The sequence below is a fragment of the Orcinus orca genome, chromosome 16, assembly GCF_937001465.1.
Source record: "Orcinus orca chromosome 16, mOrcOrc1.1, whole genome shotgun sequence".
In the NCBI taxonomy this organism is placed as follows: Eukaryota; Metazoa; Chordata; class Mammalia; order Artiodactyla; family Delphinidae; genus Orcinus; species Orcinus orca.
Genome location: NC_064574.1, coordinates 5,667,209 through 5,686,148, shown reverse-complemented (window position 1 = coordinate 5,686,148; position 18,940 = coordinate 5,667,209). Strand labels below are relative to the sequence as shown.

The following is an 18,940-nucleotide window of genomic DNA, read 5'->3' as shown; positions in this document are numbered from 1 at the left end:
GCCAGTACCTATCTTTACGGAAACAGTTCCTGCAAGAAGAGGAGGGAGTGAGTGCTTGAGGAAAAGTTCCGAGTACAGTTTACAACAAAAGTACAATATTAGAAAGACTGCCATAAATCAGTCTTTAGTAGATTTCTTTAACTATCACATTTTTCAAAAGTAAACAAATTGGGCTATATTTGCATCCCAAAGTGCAAAGCTCAAAGTGGAGCATAAATTTAAATGATGTATTTGTTCTGTTCACTGATAGGAAGCTAATCTTACATTAATATATTTTCTTCCTGTCAAGAGTTATTTACATATGTACAGTATTTCAGTTAAAAATAATACCATAAACTATATTTTATAGGAAAGCATGAGGGAAGCCAAATATACAAGTCTATCAAAGACTTAAAAGCTTCTAATAACGTACTTTATTTCTGGGGGGGAGGGGTTGGCTGGGGGTTAAATAATATAGTCTGTAATAGAGAAAACAAACCGCTCCCAGGCAGTCTGATGCCATGGAGGTCCCCCCACCCCCACCCTCAGTGAGCCACCTGGTTCTACAGCCTTTTAACAGATTTCCTCATCAGGCAGGCAGGGGCACAGGAGCGCAGCACAGGCCGGGCCACCTGGGACTCCTGCCCATCCCAGCAGTAGTTCCCGTGAGTGCAGATGGGAAAGGGGTCATTTGAACACAACAACATCAGAGTTTCAGAAATCTGTCCTCCCTGGGCAGGTATGATACAATCAGTTCCCCTTCAAGGTATGGTGAGCAGCATATGCCACACATGAAATGACCAGATTGTGAGTGACCACAGACTGGTTAATTCTGGTTTTCTAGCATGGTAGTGTCTATACTATTCCGCCGCTTTGGTTCTAGGGTGGCAGAAAAGGAAACATCTTGGTTCCGGTCGGACTGCAAAGCTAAGACAGTCTCTTCAACGACTTCAAGATGAGGGTTACCGGCATTTCTAAAATACACTAAAGAGAAAAAGACATGAAATTGAATCACATGTGCCGTGAACTGTGTTCAAAAACATACTCTGGTTTGGTTTTTTTTTTTAAACCACATCTCAGGACAATAAACCATTTTTCATAGAGTAAGTCCTTTAAAATGATAAAATTGCTTGAATCAAAGAGTATTTCCTAAATTGTAAAGACAAACTTCTAAGAATAGGCATGCATATTTTTTCAGCTATAACTAAAAATCTTTTAATATTATCTTTTCCTCCCTCCAGTACAAAAGAATTAGCAACACAGAACACAGGCAGTGGGGAGCAGGTTGCTGGACAGATGGGGTGGAGGATGGGAGGGAAGTGGCAACAAAGGGCTATGCAGGGCAGGAGATGAGATGTTCTCCCGAATATGTGGTGTAGACGTGAACTATACAAGGGACACAGTCTTATATTAAGTCCTGTTCAGGTTTAAAATAACTGACTAGGTTGGGGTATAAACTTTTTCTGACTGACCACAAAATTAATACGATTAAAAACTGACCATAGATAATGCTTAAATTGACTACCTTTCATAATCTGTCTCTGTCATAACTTAAAAGTTTATAAAAGTTTCCCTCATTTCTAGAAGACTATGTAATATTTTGCATTTCAGTATGTTTATTAAATAGAAAACTGAGCTATCTTAATTCTTAGTCATTTTATAAATAACATAACGTATGCAAAAAAATTAACATATAAATTTATATAGTAGATCTGAAGTACGCTACCACACAATTTGCCACAACTCCCTAAAGAGGAGATTTGGCTGCTGCCTGATGAAGTTTAAAATCTGTAAGCTCAGCAAAATGGTCCGCGTACCCTTTTCCAACAGTGTCTGTTTTAGAGCTTTGGCTAGCAAAACCCTTACGTTTGGCACAGGATCTGATGCAAGGCTTACAAGGCTGGGGAGTAAGTGTTCAACAAACTGGTCCACAGGGATACACTCCTCGCTCACCACTGCCTGTGATGAAGAGAAAGCCAGAGCCGGAAAACAGACCTTTTTCAATAGTGATGAGCACGGTTTTTCTAGAAACATCCACTTCTGTAATTCCAAAGAAGTAATTTCAGGATCTTTTGGTCTGAGGAGTGTGTGTGTGTGTGTGTGTGTGTGTGTGTGTGTGTGTGTGTGTGTCTGAATTTTAAAATCTCAACCACCGAATTTGGTTAGAAACACAGTTAACACTTTTATAATTCATTACCAAGCACTGGGGTACAAGTGGTGTAATATTTGGTGGGGAAGTCAAAGGCTTTGGAGTCAGACAGGTCCAGGTTCAAAACCTAACCTGGTCACTTCTAGCTTCGTGGCCATGAGTAACTGGCTTCACCTTTCCGGGCCTCGGTTTCCTCACCTGTACCATGGAGTAGCAATGGGGATGGCAAACCATTTTTGCAAAGGCTAGCGTAGCGCCCGCCAACAAGGGTTGGGAACCTTCACGCCTGTTACTCACCAGAGCTCAGGCTTTGAGGACAGGGACCACGCCTATCACATGACAGCCAAATCCCAGACCCCAATTCAGTGCCCGGCCCTCTGTGAACAGCTAGCATTTACTGCTGCTCTACTTACAAAGAGTCGTACGTGGATTCTCCCATTTCATTCTCATAGCCGGCCATGGAAATCAGACTGAGCCTAGTTTTACAGGTGAGTCCAATGTTGTGGTGACACCCAAAGGCTCAAGACCCACAGGCAGCAGCAGGTGGAGATTCCAAGGAAGGAATGTGGATTCTAAATCCTGCAGCTCTTCCCACTACCGGGTAACAACAGCAGCTGATACGTAGTAAGTGCTCTCCGGGTTCCCGGCACCGTGCTTGGCTACTCGGATGCGTCAGCTCACTGAAGCCTCAGGGCCACACCAGGAGGCAGGCCCGTACCCCGGGAACTCCATCTTACAGAACACGGAAAGGCCGTGCAGAGAGGGTGCTTCGCCCAAGGCCACCCAGCAGGGAAGCAGTAGACCCAGGCTTCAAAGTAACAAAGTCGGCCCCCCAATCTCCAGGTTGCGACGCCTCCCTGCATTTGAACAGGGATCCACGTGCCCACTGGGAGGTTCTCCTGGCTGAGGACACTTTCCTTTTGTTTGTGGTATTGTAGGTTTTCTAAAGCTTTAATGAAGGCACACCAAAAAACTGATTTTTCTCGAACAAAATTAGTTGGTGCCTTTTCCTTCTGTTTCATCGCGGATCGTCTAAATCTCAGAAAAAGAATTTAAAAATAAAAGCAAAAATATCTCATTTACCCTTTCTCTACAAAATAGTGGGCAGCACTGACTTCTTCATGAAAGTCTGTGGTATCAGGCCTGTGCTTTGTGACTTTGGCACTGACCCTGCCCCCTACTGCCCTTCTGCAAGTAGATGGCCAAAGTACCCCTGTGATACCCCTGCGGGCCTACAGGGGGCCCTGGTGAGTTCCTCAGTAGGGAGGCCGGGTGGTTCCGGGGGAGGGAAAGGGGGCTGCTGCGGGGCCAGGGCTCAGGTAGAGCCCCATCACAGATTTACTGTATTACTGACAAAGCCGGGTGACAAGTACGTGCAGGTTCATTCTACTGTTCCCTCTACCTTTGTATATGATAGACCGTGTGCATGAGGAGAAGTTAAAACTGTTAAAATAACAGTTCAGCAGAAAGAAAATCATGGCTTTACACTTCCTGGGTGACCCTGAGCAAGTTACCTAACCTCTCTGGGCTCCAACTCCTTCAGCTAGAACAACTGGTCTAAAAGTACATGGGTGCACTGAGCCCAACACCTGGCAGACCTTACTGTTAGGAGCAGGTGTAGGACGAGATGCCCGGCACACGGAGGCGATCCAAAATGACAGCCGTCCTCCCCAGCCAGACATAAATCATGCCCTCACTTCCAAGATGCTAAGTAGAGAGGGCGACCTGAGGGGTTGACCTTCACCTGAAAGAGACGAAAGGTCCCCGAGCTGCCCCACTGCTGTGCCCCTCACCCCACCTTCCTCCCTCCCTACTGCGGCGGGCGCAGTGAGGAGCAGCCCTGCGCTGGACATGACGGGAGCACGGTCTGGGCCTGGCCCCCACCTCCCTGGATGGAAAGTGCCGGCGAGCAGGGGGTTGTTCCTCTTCCGTCCCCAGCATCTAGAGCAGGCCTGGCACACAGTAGGTGCTCAGTCACTATGCATAGGATGACTGCACAGAAGGGCTGGGTAACCCTGGGCAAGTCCCTTTTCCAAACTGGCTTGTCACAATCTCCTGTGAGATAAGGGGGTTCGGTCCACTGCTCCCCAGGTTCCTGGCTAGTCCTCTGGGGCTGAGATTCTTTGCCTGGTGCTGTGTGTTGATATCACACGGCAAACATACGTGCAGGGTAGATGCTCCCCCCAGGCCCTGCTAACCTGACAAATGAAAGCAAACGCTTGCCTCCCGACCCACTTAGAACAGTGCCGGAACCTTAGGATGAGTTCATTGATGAAATTTAACCCCAACGCACTTTCACTGTTGGAATAGAACTTCTGCAGAATTGCTACAACCTGTGAAAAATATTAGAAGAGCGAATTTAGAATGCTGCCATCTACTTGGATTATGAATACGACTCTACACGGAAACTAGACATTTTGATGCACCCTTCCACCTTTAAGACGAATTTATAAGCACGCGAGAAAGTCATTTTTGTTACAGTGATCATTAGAACACAGAGGAAAAAAGATGTTTAAATATATGGTGATACACACACACACACACTCACACCCATAAAACCCTTCATAAAATGAAATGTAAAAAGGGACTGGCATTAGAAAAATACATTATTCTTAAGATTCGAAAGTTTAGAAAATGTCCCCTTGCATAACAACTAAATCATTACCTTTCAGAACATGTCATTTTTATAAAATTTTAGCACCATCAGAGTACCTTAGTAAATATTTTCAAATGAGAATTTTTTTCCTCAGTATTCAGCTGGTACAAGCCCACATAAAACAGGTTCGGCTTTTCTTTGCTGGAGTTTTTGCTCACTAACTACTTTTCTACAAAACCGTGCTGCAGAGTCAACCCAATCTGTGTTGAAAAGAAACAGCCATTGTTTAAAGGGTTTCATACATAAGGTGATTTATCCACAATTTTCATCACTCAAGTATACTGCTTAACAAAAGAGCTATCTTACATACTGATAAAACTATAATACAGTTCCTAATTTCAAAACTTAAAAGCTGCTTTCATGGGTAAATGGACAAATTAAGCCCCGAAAAAATAAAGAAGTTAAAATGGAAGAAACATAAATATTCCTTTTTCTAAAAATCATAAACAGAAAAGGTCATGACTCCTTACTAGCTTGAAGGAGATCCACCGAACTTCAGAAACTTTATCTGCACACAACTTTAAGGCAATATGCACAAAATAATCAAACATCATTGGGATTATAGAGTTCCAAAATCAGTATCAGCTGTCTGAAATTTAAAAAAAAAAAGAAAGAAAGAAATTGTTTTGGGGGTGAAAAACACATTATCAACCTCTCTTTATTCTCGTTTCATTTTATAGATAAAAATAGCCAGGCTGGGAGATCAACGGAAGCAGAAAGCTGAGTGAAAATGGCCACGCAAAGAAAATTGGGGGAAAAAAATCTTAACTCTTCATCTCTCTCTCACACACAAATCAAACAGAAAGGAAATAAATTAAACTTTGTAAAACAGAGGCTGAGAAATTTATGAATAGGGATTCAATATTTCAACTTTAGGTTATCAGTTCGAAAGCACATGAAACTTTAAAAATCAGATAACATAAAAATAGCCAGGACGCCGAAGTTCCCAAAGATCGCCAGATCAAGGGAAAACACATGAGATTTCACTGTCTCCACTGTGTTCCTGACGCTGCAAATTAAATTTTCTGCTTTTGCTGGCCGGGTCACACACTGTTCACGAGCCTTGTTCAATCCAACAAGTTCCACCTGGAGAGAACGGGAGCACGAGCTCTTTACTCCCAGGGAAAAATTCATAAGATGGCTGGTGGGAAAAACCTACTACCAAAGCTTTCACTGTTTTCTAAACGGCGAAGGGGAGAAGGGTATGAAAATAAATGGCATTATTTCCACACTGGCAAAAGAAAGGAAATGAAAAAGAGATTGGAAGGAAGCTAGAACCAAAAGCCAGGGGTGCCGGTGAATACGTTCATATCAAAAAGCACTGTTTTCAGAAAAGTGATACCAATATCGTGGGCATGGAAGCACAGAATTCGTTATCAGTGGCTTTGGCTTCAATAACCATGGCAGAGATGTTAGTTAGATAGCCCGCGCTCGGAGACAACGCCGTCGGGCGAAGCGAGCCGAGCCGAGCCGAGCCGAGCCGGCCCCGCCCGGCCCGGCCCGGCCCGGCCCCGGCAAGCAGGTCATCGCAGCCGGCACCGGCTCCGGCTCCACACCGTCCCCGTCGCTGGTCCCGGGTCCCGGGAAGCTGGTCAGCCGGTCCCCAGGCCCGAATCCATCCCCGGCCTCCGGCCCCAACCCCGTCCCGGGGTCCCCAGTGCCCGGTTCCATTCCCATCCCCGGCCCCGACCCCATCCCCATCCCCATCCCCGGCCCCGACCCCATCCTCATCCCCATCCCCATCCCCATCCCCATCCCGGGGAAGCAGGTCAGCCCGGCCCGAGACGGACCTCGCCGAGTTCCTGCACTCAGCCACTAGAGGGCGCGATGCCTTCATGGAAAAAAACGTGGGCCTGTTTTTCCTCGGTTCTCTGAGAACGCACGCCGGGAACATGGCATAATGACCGAAACCTCAATCTCTCAAATTAAGCATAATGATTAAGGATCACAGCAAAGAGAAAATCTTTCAGTTTGCCCCTGGCATAGGCCAAATCATATCCTGAAGAGCCGCAAAAGCCTGATGGATTTCTACAGGGAAGACAATTATTTGAGAGATTTCCAGTTGAGGGCAAGAAAAATGAAAACTAGAGATACTGAAATAAATCTCGACAAGGTGAAAACTAAAACCCAAACAACAACACCACAAACAAATCCACTCAATACTGCGGAAAGCACATTATACACCTCGGGACGGAGAATTATTTTAAGTGACACTTTCACTCTTTTAGAATCACTAAAACCTTGAACATTCCTCCTGCTGGCACAAAATGGGGAATTAAATAACTCCCTCACACACAAAATTATGTAAAGATCTGAGCCACCTTGGGGGACGTTTTTATTAAATAATCGCTTCATCTGGGTTAGACCTTTTCATATCTCTCACTGTAACATAATTTTCCTTAGTGGCTGAAGTGTATAAACTGCGCTGTGCCCTTACACAGAGGGCTACACTCAGAATGTTCAAGAAAGCTTTGGCAAAAACTGCTCCGATAAATAGGAAAATATTGAAGAGCGGGTGATTCATCTTTCATTTGGTTCAAATAAATTGGCTTACAGAACAGCACAACACTCTAATTCCAAAGTGACTCTCGCCCTGCCTGCCTCTGAAAATGAATGTCTCCCCAGAGACTGTGGTATTTGTAACTTAGAGCTTTGGAATTCATTTTATCCCTTAATAAAAACATAATCTCTTTATCCAAAAGAACACTCCTACTGCTACTTTAGAAATCAATTATAAGGTAGGGAAATTAAGAATTATTCCATCTAGCTTGCCTTCTCATAACCCCAAACAGGCTTTACTTACTCTGTCAGTCCATATCGAAACCTCCAATTCCTGCTGTTATCGGTCACTACAAATTCTTGAAGCTGATAAAGATATTCTCTCCTCTTGTCTTCATGAAGCAACTATTTTTTAAGAATGTATATATAAATAAAAATACATAATCCTTCAAAATGTCCCCAAATAGACTGTTTTATTATACTTCAGATTATACATTTGTCACCGGCCAGAACCGTGCATTTCCCTGACGCCTTGTACTCCATTACCCAGTGTGGCTGTGAATTAGCTTTGCTGTTAACAGATGTCCAACGCATCCCTGACTGCTTCCAATCTTTCTCCCCTGGTTCGTGTATGTGCTTGTGTGTTTCTACACGCCCCCTACTCATCCTTCTTTCACAATTTCCTGCCTGAAAAAAAACCAAGCATGTGTGTGCTTGGAAGATAATGCCCCGGCTGCTTCCCAGGGAGGTGGCACTGCTCGTGTGCTCCTGCACCAGACAGGAAAATCTCCGGCGATGCGGCACGCGCCAGACTCCGTCAAGGGCAGCTCCTGGTCATGTGGACGCGAGTAATTAGTTTCTCTAGGTCATTTTTAAACTCTTAGTTTTACGCTCATCGTTCCTCTGGGGCGGGGGCGGGCGGGGAGAAGGCAAGAAGGGAAGCAGCAACATCTTGCAAGAAAGAGCCCTTGGTGCAGAATTGAGATTGGATTTCAGCTGGCTCTTCCCTTAGGTGACCCCGGGCAAGTCACACGCCACCCGGGAGCCCGGTTCCTTCTTTCTCAGAGTGTGCTGGGCCATCTGTCTACCATCCTCCATACAATTAGAACTCTAAGGGACGGGAAGATTAGGAGGAAAGATAAAAATATTTACCCGTCACTGAAAGAATGCCCACTTTAAGATTTTGGATGACATGCTTCAACTGAAGAAACCCAGACAGCTGTTTCTGGTTTTTATTCCACTGATACTTTACATATCCAGGGTTTTAAAAAATTGTATTGGGACTTCCCTGGTGGTCCAGTGGTTAAGAATCCACCTTCAAGCGCAGGGGATGCGGATTCGATCCCTGGTCGGGGAACTAAGAGCCCACACGCGCAGGGCAACTAAGCCCTCACCCGCAACTACTGAGCCCGCGCACTCTGGAGCCCACGTGCCACAACTAGACAAGCCGGGCACTGCAACAAAGAGCCCACACGCCGCAAAGAAAGATCCCGTGTGCTGCAACTATGACCCGACACAGCCAAATAAATATATAAAAATTGTATTGAAGAGGGGAGATTTGTTTTTTGTTTTAATCCTTCTTCCTACCTTTAGAAAGTCATACAGGTGTTTCAGAACTCCTATGCGTACTTCATCCAGGTCCTTTAAAAATCCATTGAAGATGGGCAGCAGGTTGGCAGCCGTGAACTGATCCCCAAGGATCACAGCCAGCTCGTGGATGGAGAAGGCTAAGGTCTGACGGACCTTCCACTGGGGGTGCGCAGAGACATACGGACCACAAAAGGCAAGCATAATTCAGTGTTATCAAGAGCGTAAGTGGCATTTGTGGAGCCAAACTGATACTGCCAGGGGTTGACCACTTAAAGCTTCATTTGATCAGAGACCAGTAAACAAGCCAATGGCGGCCACATAAAATACAGGTCAGTGAGCAGCCCTGCCGCAGCTTCCCGTTCTCCCTAATTAGACGACCCATCCTATTCTGTGCCTGCCCCTGAAAAAGGCTCCTTTTACCTGCACGTCGGAAGCCAGCGTCTCGTACGTATCTTTCAGGCAGTGTCAATTCTGCCTGCCCAGTGTCAGCGCCACCCCCGGGAGGCTGTAGGCACAGTGTTTGGCGATGTCGGTATCGACGGTCTGGGCTCGAGCTGGGTCAATCATGGACACATACTGATCTAGCAGGGGCTGAGGTATTATATCCTGGGAAACAGGAGAGAAAGGGAACCATCATGCTTGCAGTAGAGAAGGAGAACACTCATGAAAGACGAGGACATTGGAACCTGGAGGTGAAAACAGCAAAGCGGGGGTATAAGAGGAACAAGAGGCCTTCCCAAAGCTCGGGGCTCTGGATTGCACGAACTTCTTGTTCAGCATGTAGTGAGTCAGCTTGGTCTTAAGTTAAAGCAGTGGCCACGCTCATCTTTTCTAAATTGGTCCAACACTGGATATCACAGGGCACAGTCTAGAATATCAACGTTTGGCTGGTCTGGTACACGCAGCTCTGGAGAATGCAAACTAGCTCCTCTTTTCTTATTAACTGCCCCCAGCACCTATGGCCAGAGCCACTACACTCTGCTCACTACTACCTTTTTCCAGCTGATGGGATACTGCCTTCATAAGACATCACCCACTTACCTTTTTCTCTGCAAGGACGAGGGGATACAGTAATTAAAAACCTTTAAGAGAACTGCCATAGCACTAGAAGCTAATCCACAAGACAGAACAAAACCAAACACAGTTCAACAAAGGAAGCTGTCGAAAACTTTTCAGACGAAAAAAGGAGCTAAATGGCTTGTATAAACAGACACTAAATATTAACGTACACATGCCAAATTCTTTTCTCATCTTTGATCTGCTTTATTAAAATACCTTCGAGACTGTTCAGAAGACTTTAAACAACACTTGAGAATTTACTTTTTTTAAGTTAGAGAGGAAATATCAGCAACACAGATTATGAACTAAGATATGTCATTAATCCTGATGCAAGAAAAACGTTTGGTTCCAACAGCCGTTCTCAAATGTAACTTCCAGAAAATGCAGTTCTGAGTTGCTTTTCTTTTCAAGGAACGAACCTGTGACTTAGATTTATCCTCTTCAAGTGGGCTGCAGCCATGCCTCTGGTCAGTCTCCAAATGGTCACTGGTTCCACTGCCAGGTTCACCTGGACCCTGCAGAGTTGATCGGGCACTTTACCAACGTGGTCCAAAGGAGGAAGCTGTCCTGCCACTTCCCCTTCAAAGAATCCTCTTTCAAGGCCAAAAATGACTTCTGCAGACCAAGACCAGAGCTCCCCTGAAGTCAATGGTGTCCCTCCAGATGTGAAAAAATACATTTGCACAGTTGTACATGATACCATATAGGTCAGTCATTTCAAGTGCATTTTAATTTCAAGACTGCTGGAGGCCCTTACAAAAGACAGGCTCTTGTTGGTGAGTACCAACAACTCGAGTCTGTATTTACCCTTCTTTAGGTCCCAGGGTCCCCAGTGTGGTTAGCTGATGCCCTTACGTAACGGTCGCATGTTTAAAGCAGAGGCCACTCTGGAAGGCAGGGCGAGGTCTGCAAGAAATGGTGAAGAGCACCTCCAGCATTTCTCAGGGATGAGAGAGTACGGTGCTCTGGACTCCAGACAGAGGATGGAGAGGCGGGGGGTTGGGGGGACCCATTTAATCTAAGTGAAAAGATGCGGCTGATGAAAGGGTATTTAGAAAACTGTTCTCAATTTTCACATGTACAAATACCTCTAATGTTTGCTGATGAACCTTTACATTAGGTTAACAATTAAAATGAGCTGGACCATCCAGCGGTGACATATTGGTCTCTGGTCATTGATTAACATTAACTGAGATGGACCTGACCTTCTCCTTCAACCATAACACGGATTTTCCTACTTGCACTTGAAATGTCATACTGTCTACCAGCTTAATGGAGTCTGACAAATCAGCTCGATATATGATCCGGGAAGTCGATTAATACACCGATAGATGCTTCGCTTGCTCTGAGGCACGCTACCAGAACCTTCAATTCCCAAGGTTTGCACTGAAATGTACGGCTTATTTTAACAGAGAACATGATAAAACAGAAATATTTTGGTATGATAACCTAGGAGCCCAATTTTTCCAAGTTAATAAATTCATATAGATTAATAAATAATACATCGTTATTCTCCTTCTAGGAATTAATTTTATTCCAAAGTCTTCAGTGCCGTAGTTACATACAGCACTTATTCCAGGAGCCAAGGTTTACTTAAGGTTTAAGTAAACCACCCCAAGTCAAGGCAACCCCAGAGGGAATTGGGAGGTCATTTCCCCAGAAAACTACCTGGCAGTCAAAAGAGACAAGTGGGAAGAAACAGGCCCCTCCTTCCCCTGGGCATCTCGGGACCAAGTTGGTGCATGAAGATGGCGGAGCGGGAGCTGGACCAAGGTCAACGCAAGGGCCGAGGGCAAGCAGCCTCCCAGCCTCACCTCCTCTTCTGTCCTCATGGCTTAAGCTCTGAGTTTTTTTGTTTCTTTTTCCTTCTTTTGCAACTAGAGGCATCCTGCCTGATCCCTTAGGAACCTAAGAGTCAAATTCAAGAGCCCTGACATCCATCGCCATAAACCAAAAGCCCAATTATACAGGCCCCTTTAAGATCCTTCACTCAAGACAGCCAACCTGGAGGAATCTGTTCTCTCTTTTCCTTTTTCACTTCTGTATGTGACAAAGAAGCCCGAATACCATCACATCTCCCACCAAGGTAAACGTGACCACACCTTTCCACTCAACACAGGTGGTTTTCATACTCCAGGTAACAAAGGTAACAACGTGAGCTTTCTTGCCTATTTTTTGAAGCAAATCAGCAAAACCGGATATCATCTCATTGCCTACTAATCAAAGGCAACCTTAATAACCCCTGAACATTTTATATTCAGGCGTTTTTAATTCGTCGTTAGTTTAGCTTCACTGGAGTAGACCAAGGGGGTAAAAGGAGGTGATAAGTTAGTTTAATCACGGACATCAGAATATAAACCGTGTGAATGGAGAAACAATTGGTACTCTGACCCTGGAGACCACAAGTTTAAAGAGATTCTCCATCGTGGCACATGAAAATGAGAGAGTGCCCACACATCATGACTTTAGGATCACAGACCCCTTGCTAATTTTAATTCGCTAGTCTCACCACTACCTGTGAAGGACCCCAACTCAAAGGGGTCCATGTGCGAGTTTAGTAGGAATTAGGAAGGCATCAGAGCCTCCTACCACGAGCGAGCTGGAAAGCTAGAGAAACTCAAGGTGAGAAATAAGTGCCAGGCTTCCTTTTCGCCCCAAACACGGAGTCCCAGCCTCACGGGGGCTGGTTCCAGACTAGAGGAGAAACAGTAGTGAGCTACTTGTCTTCTCAAAATCGCCCCTCCAAGGGCTTCCCTGGTGGCGCAGTGGTTGAGAGTCCGCCTGCCGACGCAGGGGACACAGGTTCGTGCCCCGGTCCGGGAAGATCCCACATGCCGCGGAGCAGCTGGGCCCATGAGCCATGGCCGCTGAGCCTGCGCGTCCGGAGCCTGTGCTCCGCAAAGGGAGAGGCCACAACAGTGAGAGGCCCGCGTACCGCAAAAAAAAAAAAAAAACAAACTCCCCTCCAAGAAACGGCATCCAGCACCACTCCTGAGCGAGCACGGGTTAAAGGAGGCCACGGGACGGGCTGGAGGTAACGCACAATCTCAAAGGTCACTGTCAACTTTACATTCTAGGAGTTGCATGAATTCACCTCCCCTTGCTACTGAAAGATATAAGCGTCGGTTTAGCAGTGAAATAGAGCATTTAGACGGTTAATCCCCGCAAAGAACCAGGTTGTCTTTGGAGAAGAGGGAAGGTGCTTTTGGTCTCCCCACGTTTGTTTTTTTCTTTTTTTTTTTTTTTTTTTGCAGTACATGGGCCTCTCACTGCTGTGGCCTCTCCCATTGCGGAGCACAGGCTCCGGACGCACAGGCTCAGCGGCCATGGCTCACGGGCCCAGCCGCTCCGCGGCATGTGGAACCCTCCCGGACCAGGGCACGAACCCGCGTCCCCTGCATCGGCAGGCGGACTCCCAACCACTGCGCCACCGGGGAAGCCCCCCCACGTTTGTTTTGTGGAGGAGAGTCGGGGTTATCAATCACCTGATTGATTCATTGTCTAGTTATCCAAAACATGACCTTAAGAATAAAATTAAATGTGCCATTTATCAATTCTGCCAGGATATATTAATAAAAGAAAACGCAGCTGCGTGATTTCTGTCACATCCTCGCTGGCTGAGGGAGAGGGCAAAGACTCACTGTGCTTTGTAACGTCCTGGCCGCGGCGAGCTCATTCTGCGGGGGTGAAGCCGCCGGGGCCAGCTGACTGCCAGAGGCTGGGCTGGGATCTGAACTGGACGCCTCCTTGAGCCCTCCGTCGGCGGGCGCTCGGGCTCATTCACAGAGTCTAGCTGTGCGGCAACCAGTGCAGCTGACAACACCTGACCTGGAGCTGCAGGAAGAGAAGTTCCAGGAATTTGAATAACTTTATTTGGTTTGCAGGGATTGACTCACAACAAGACAGGCTGGACGTGGACGCACCGCACAAGCCCTCCCCTTCCGGACGTCGGGCGCCCGGCGCGAGCTCTCACCGAGGTGCTGATGTTTACGGCCATTACCTTTATTCCAGCTAAATGCCAGCCACACACAGAGCGTCCGACCTGAACTCGAAAAGCCTCAGTTAGGAAAATCAGAGTCCAATCCCATCACCTTCCACAGAAAGACAACGCGATGCTCCTGAACGCTGCTGTCTGGGAGGCCCAGCAACATGGGGGGGGTCCCATCCCCCATTTATAAACCAGGGCGGCCGTTGCTCTGCCACACGCATATACACGCACGCGCGTGCTGCGATCAATCCATCCCCGTCCACACCGACGAGTAAAGAGCGCGTTCACCCAGCCCCAAGCGCTACTCGTTCTTTCTGTCCACAGCACGGCTATTCGAGACTCTCCTAACAGTGAAGATGACATAGTTCACATGCCTTTCTGTAAAAACAAACTGATGTTTCCATGTCTCCAGCCTCCAAACACACACACACACACACACACACACACACACACACACACACACACACAATACTGCCTGCATCCTGTTTCCTACTAGTTCAATTCAACAAGAGTCCTTAAAATGTTTAGAGCTTACAAGGCTCCCCACTGGGCCCAGGGCAAGGTACCACCTCCTTAGCGCACCCGAGGCCCTTTCCAGGGGTCTGAGTGACATTTTCAGCCATGGCCAGTCCACAAATACCCAACGGGTAGTTTATTTCTCAGTCTTCTGGGGTCCCAGATCCCTCTGAGTGCTGATGAAAGCCGCGGGTCCTTCCTTACAAAGAAGTTAAGTCTGCATATGCACACAAGGTTTTACAAACAACGATTTCAGGAAACTGAAAGAAGCCTCTGAAACTCAACCCTCGACTTCTCGAGATGATGGAGTCCTGGCCGTCGCCTAAAGCCTAAAGCCCACGTCAAATGTCAGCTGCTCTGCAAGGTCTTCTCCCAGATGCTTCCTCCGCCCGCAGGCGGGACCGGCTTCCTGCCCTGTGCGCCCACCCCTGCCCCAGCCCGTGCCACTGCCTATGCCGGGTGGTTGTTTCCATAATCCCCTCAACCAGCCCTATGGGCTTCACGTGTCGGGCGTTACTGCCCCAGCACCCAGCCCGGGTCCAAGCACTGAAGAAGGCAGCTTTAGAAATGTGTTTTCCAAAAACAGACCTTTGTCTATAACAATTAGAAGCGATATGTTACATGTGCTCATTCCTTCAGCAAACACTGACTTAATTTCCTTTATAAATTTAAAGACAAAGAATAATCACAGGGCTGACTGGATTTTCACATTTCCTTTCCCGAAAGCTTCACCAATCTTTGCCCGGCAACGGCAGCAAGTGTTGTTTTTTTCCAATTTCCCCAACTCAAGGAAGAATACAAATACAGCCCCGTTTAGAGAAAGAAGAGGCATGGTGATGGATCTGGACTGCAAGGCCTGGCTCCCAGATCAGACGCTCTGTGGGAACACTGGTCACAAAATGAAAAATACCCCAAAGAAGAAGTGCTCCTCCTGGCTGTACAAAGGGAAAGACCTTAAGGTTTAGGTGAGTTAACAGGCTCCAAAAGGAGCACCCTCCTTGGCTGTTCGTAACTAGAAAGGGCTTTGTCACACGGCGAGAGGCAGAACCGTGTCCAAGGAGCTAATAAAACTTCCACCGCTCCAGACACGCCCGAGAACTAGCCGCTTTTATCTGAGAACCGGGTCACACGGCTGAAAAGCAAGGAGGCAAAACCCTCGCAGAGACCTGCAACAGCAGGACCCCCGGCGTGAGGGCTGTGCGGAGACTGGGCCAGGCGCCCCCGTGGTGGGTGCGCAGGGTCGATCGAGGGAAGTACGCACACGTGGACAGCCACACGGGCCCGGCTGACACAAAATCCAGAAAGATCCCGTTTTCTCTTTCATTACCGTGGACAACAGCTACCTTGCACACCTGGATCGTTCATCATATGCTCCTGCAAACCATCCAGGACTCTCTGAATCTCGCTCCTAGCCACACAGCTTCTATGCACGGCCTCGGGTGTGCCGCCACCTTCCTCCCGCACGCGGGCCAGCCTCGCTCGGGAGCAGCTCTAAGTCCTTGCTTATGTCAGGGAGAGGAGTTTGCCAATAAAGGAAATTATTGAAAACGTCCTCAGGACTCCCCGGGCGGGCCCAGGCGTCTGGTCCAGCATGGCTATTGACGGGGAGGTCGTTAACACTGGGGAGCTTCGTGGCCTCGGGGGAAAGCCTGGTCACCTCGGCTCCAGCCAAGACAGAGTCTTCCGTTGGGTTCTCCGTCAGGCCATTGGAGGAGCTACTGACGCACGGAAAATTGCTGGTGTCCGTGGATGTGCCTTCCGTGGGTAGAGCTGGCTCTGTCTGGCCTGGCTTTGTTGAACTAGTTTAAATTGAGGGAAGCAAATTTTTAGCACCGTGCAATAGACTGGAAGTAAAATGGGGAAACATCAGACCCCCATCCTTGCGAAGCCGGTCCTCCTCTCTACCTCGCTACCCAACCTCCCGTGTCTTCCGGTGCCAGAAGTTAATAACCTCACGGAGGATAAGAGGTCCAATCGGTACCCTCTGCCCCACTGGGAGTATTAAAGCACTGAAAATGCCACAGGAAGGTTCACCCAATCCCTCCATTACATTCAAGTGGTGCACCAGCCCTGGCTTCCGCGGGCACCCTTCCGTGGCGAGACTTCACGCACTTACTGCTCATCAGTACCTCCAGGGGGCAGGCATCAGAAAATAAAAGGCGCTAGAGCTGCTAAGAACTGGCTATTGGTGAACCACTTGGAAAGTCCTGATGAGGAAGATGTGGCACACAGGCCTGACCTTCAGCAAGAACTCAATGCATTTTGGTGGAGAAAGATGGAGAGAAGGATGCACCCATCTTACGAAGCATCCGTGCCATCCGAGATGTGAATCGCCTCCTCTCACGCGGCTGAGGAGGAATATTCGCAATGGAGAGATGCTTGTGAACTACCTCGCGTGGCCTGCTTCGTACGTACCCATCGTCTTCCGAGGAAACAGGAAAAAACCCGAGATCGATCCCTAGGACTTACTAGAAGAACAGTGTGGGCCTACTAACGGTGAGCCAGGAATGTCACCTTCACGTGCACGATAAATCCTACGGCACAAAATTCTATTGGGGAGACTTCACATCTTCCCTGTGTAAATTATCCAAAGAACTTCATTAATCAAAAAGTAAGAGAAAATTTTCTTTGTTGGTTATTTAATCACGACTCTGAGTGAATATTTTATCTAAATTTAGGAGGCACAGTAGCTTCATTATTTATAACCCACTAGTCATGTTTCAAAATCATTATTGCAATTACTTTTTGCTTCTTTACATAATTAAAGCTCTAATATTCCACCGTGCCCAGAAGCTCACTGTTACTAAAGCTCCAGACAAGGTAATTGCTAGAATTTTAGGTGGATGCTTGAGGTGACGCCGGGATCCTGATAATTACTCCAGCCGAAACTCACCAGGCTGAGGACATGTTCCCATGGCTGCCTGCACCCGGTGACCCGGAGGTGAAACCCGAGTCCAAATCCGGAGCCGGTGGTCGGATGCTCAGGGTGCCATCCTCTCGAATATAAAGGCCAGCCCTGGAGGGGCTGGCAAAGGTGAAGATGACGGGGCCCAGGGACTGGAAGGCAGCCTGGCGCACCCGAAACCAGAGAAGAAGGGTGCGGTGCACGCGGTGTCGGCCAGGTCTGATCCCAGGCTGAACAGACGGCTGATCGCCAGCGAATCCACTGTCTGCCACGTTACGTGTAAGCAGATGCACTGCTTCCTAAGGCCGTCCCTAGGTTCCAAGTAAACTATCTTCCAACAGAAAATCAGGAAAAATTGAGTGCCATCATGTAGTCTGTATGCTTCCCGAATATTAATTCCACATCAAATAATTCCAGACTTCGTACAGCATCTGAACAGCCCTTATTCATCATTGCGGGCGTGTTTATGATCACAACAGAAAAGGCAACGATCCAGTTACAGCTTCCTCCTTCTCCTTCCTCGTTCCTGTGATGTTCGTTTGCTATGAACGCTGCGGTGTGTGCCACTTTCCTACTACACACCAGGCTTCTGAGACTTTAGGTGCCCTAATAACCCTCACAAAGTCTAAATACGCCAAATCCGTTACCGAAAAGACACAGTAACAGTGCCCAGTGCAAAGCCACACCGAGGCCCGCGAGTGGCCGCACTCACCCACCGACAGGGGTCGCTGATCAGCGTGATAAAGGGCGCCGAGAGCCTGGCCCCGCGGCCCTCGGGGGACGTGCTGTGGGACACGCCACGACGCACTCCGCACAGGCTTTCCTCATCCCCCACGCAGTGTCTGAGCAGAGCTCAAAAAACCTCGGGAGCTACCAAAGCAAACAAAACCATGTCACCCGAAGGAAGGGCAGACCTGTTTCAATGATGTAGTTAAGGCAGAGCCTTAAGTTAATGACACAAAAGGGAACTAGCTACGAGTCCAAAAGGAATCATCTGAAACAAACAGAAATAACTTCCTTTACCTCTTAATCCTAGTAAATGACTGCGTTAAATTCAACAAGATAATACAGAAAACCGCCCCAAAGGCTGAATGACTGATATGCACCTGTGAACTGTAGAGAATTGTGAATGACTCTGAAATTGTGGATTCCCCAACTAGCGGCCCCACCCAGGTCCCACGGTCTTTGGCTGGGGTACTTTAGTGAAAGAAGGCATACTGTTAAAACCTCACAGTACCGCCAATAGTTCCAGTCCACGGAACACAAACTGTGTGCGGTGGAATGCAACGGATTGTCATCACGCTGGATAAACACGGTTGTGAGTCCATTTACAAGTTCACATCGGTCCTCCTCGGTGTGACCGTAAATGTGCGGCGCTTCGGTTACGCTAGCTGCATTCCAGCCATACAGGTAGCACGCCCTGTCATGTAAAAGCAGCAAGTGCTTACTCAGCACAGTTCTCTGGGGGCCTGGTACTGGGTGGGCAGTGGAAGCAAAGGTGAACGTGATGGAGTGAAGTCCCCGTCAGCAACGCTGCAATGAGGCGTGGTGGGGGACACGCAAGCACTCTGAACAGAACGTCATGGAATGCTGAAAAGG

The 18,940-nt window shown here is 47.7% G+C and overlaps 1 protein-coding gene across 1 annotated transcript in view; it reads right to left on the bottom strand.

The window, feature by feature from the left end:
- Positions 1-398: 398 nt before the first annotated feature.
- LOC101282188 (uncharacterized) overlaps positions 399-18,940 on the bottom strand; it is a 66,132-nt gene continuing 47,590 nt past the window's right edge. Inside the window, 11 exon segments of the mRNA XM_049699179.1 lie at positions 399-963; positions 1,797-1,938; positions 4,327-4,461; positions 5,255-5,333; positions 5,335-5,373; positions 7,588-7,688; positions 8,871-9,032; positions 9,294-9,504; positions 17,330-17,505; positions 18,054-18,126; positions 18,867-18,931. Of these exon segments, the coding sequence (XP_049555136.1) occupies positions 806-963; positions 1,797-1,938; positions 4,327-4,461; positions 5,255-5,333; positions 5,335-5,373; positions 7,588-7,688; positions 8,871-9,032; positions 9,294-9,504; positions 17,330-17,505; positions 18,054-18,126; positions 18,867-18,931 (1,341 nt within the window). The 3' untranslated portion in view covers positions 399-805.